This window comes from Pediculus humanus, genomic scaffold, assembly GCF_000006295.1.
Source record: "Pediculus humanus corporis 1103172107384 genomic scaffold, whole genome shotgun sequence".
NCBI lineage: Eukaryota > Metazoa > Arthropoda > Insecta > Psocodea > Pediculidae > Pediculus > Pediculus humanus.
In genome coordinates, this window is record NW_002987011.1 from 25,284 (window position 1) to 27,451 (window position 2,168).

General features: G+C 26.3%; 1 protein-coding gene across 1 annotated transcript in view; it reads right to left on the reverse strand.

The window, feature by feature from the left end:
• The window catches only part of Phum_PHUM036550 (lachesin precursor, putative), a gene marked incomplete at both ends in the record, with an annotated part of 13,083 nt that overhangs the window by 4,695 nt on the left and 6,220 nt on the right, over nt 1–2,168 (reverse strand). The window contains one exon of the mRNA XM_002423054.1: nt 166–358. Within this exon, the coding sequence (XP_002423099.1) occupies nt 166–358 (193 nt within the window). The remainder of the gene's footprint in view (nt 1–165; nt 359–2,168) is intronic.

Sequence of the window (2,168 nt, forward strand, 5' to 3'; positions counted from 1 at the left end):
ACGTACCTGAAAAAGGAAGGGGGAAGGGAAAAAAAAAGTATATAATCCGTTTGGGTTTCGTTAAAAAAAAAAAAATAAATTTTTATCATGGGTAAATTTGATGGATCGATCGATATATCGATCCATCGATCGATCTATCAATGGGTTTAATTATGAGACAAAAACCTTTGTTTTTGATTCCGTTAGGTTCTCTCAATATAATATCAGCAGAATCTTCTCTTCGCCATAAAACATGTGGCAAAGGATATCCTCGTGCTTTACACGTGAGTTTAACGCTTCCACCTTCTGGTACCATAATGTCTCCAGATGTGTCTTCTGGTATGAAATCCGGTGGTACGACGACTTCCAAATACCCCAACTGTAATTTAATAAATTAATTTATTTATTAAATTCGAATTGGAAATAATCCAAAAGTGATTCCGGTCAAAAGAAAAATAAAAAATATTGAAAACCAATAAAATAAATTTGCAACTAAGAAAAAAAAAAAAAAAAAAACAATTCATATGGTTTTCACAATCGGAAACATCTTTCTCTCTATCTCTCTCTCTCTCTCTCTCTCTCTCTCTCTCTCTCTCTCTCTCTACACACACTCTGTAGTATACAGTTAAAAATGTTTCGATGACGTTTTTTTGGATTCACATATAAGAAAATGAAATAATTTATTATACTTTTATTATTACATAATTTTTTTATTTATATTATTATTCAAATAACATTTTTATAAACGTCTCTCCATGTTTTTATCGAATCGTAATTTTTATATTTACTTCCATTAAAAAAAAAAAAAAAAAAAAAGAAAAAAAGAAAAACGTTTAAGTAATTTTTGTCATTGAACGTGAGAACACGTTTGAAAATATTTTTAATGCCAGAAACGATAGAAAATTTCTTTAAAAAAAAAAAAAAAAAAAAACGTGTACTTTCATAGTTTTCCCATTATTTCTTTCTTCCCCCTTCTTCCTCCTCCTCCTCATCCACCCTCTTCTTCCCTCTCACTCAATAAAAGGGGAAAAGTGATAAAATTTTAACAAAAAAAAAAAAGAGAGAGGGAGAGGGAGAAGAAGAGAAAAAATTTAAATAAATATATAAAGAGTAAAAATAAAGTGTCACTAGATAAAATTTACCAGGTGAAATTGAACAGTAAATTTTTTTAAAGAAATAAATATAACGAACGTGCTTAACATAAATTACAAAATCAGAAAACCTAGGGAAACAAAAAAAAAAAAATTTTTTTATTCTATTCCCTTATCATCATCATCATCATTATTATTATTATTATTATTATTAATGACGTTTAAATAAATAAATTAACGAAAAAAAAAACAACCGAATAAATTAATATAAAAAAAAATTATTTTTATGAATTCGTGAATTTTTTAAATAATAATTTTTACAAAAGGTTTGTATTGAAATTGAATATTAATAATAATAAAAATAATAATAATAATAACAATAATAATAATAACAATAATAATAATAATAATTTTTGCGTGTCGGCCGTAATCGTAAAATAAAAAAAAAGAGAGAAGGAGGAGGTGAGGCGTAAAACTTAAAGCAATGAAGAAAATTTAATAAAATTAAATTTTTTTTTTTTTTTTCACTTCCATTATTTTTTAACCCCCTTGCTCCCTTCCCTCCCTTTCTCCCCTTCCCTCCTCCCCCTATTGTATATTGAGAAGAATATATATATTTGATGGAATGTTTTTTTTTTTTTTTTTTTTTTTTTTTTTTTTTCTTCTCCATAATAATGACGTGTGATAAAACCATTCGAGTGAGAGAGAGAGGAAAAAAAAGATTCCATAAAAATAATAATAAAAAATTATTATTATTATTATTATCTCTTTTTTTTTTGTTAAGGTGAAAACCAGAAAATATTTGTCGGATTATTTCCAAATAAATATGTAATAATAATAATAATAAATAATTTTGTGATCGTGTGTGTGTGTGTGTGTGTGAACCTTTTTGAAAGGCATACCACCGCAAACTCACAAAATTCAATTTTCAAAGGATTTTTTCCTTTTTGTCAAATTTTATTTAAAAAAAAAAAAGGGGGGGAGGGAAAATTCGTACAATTGATTGTTTGTCATGAGTAAACACAATGATAATAATAATAAAATTATTTGAATTTCCGTTATTATGACGTCACGTTAAATCTAATTCGCCGTACGGCT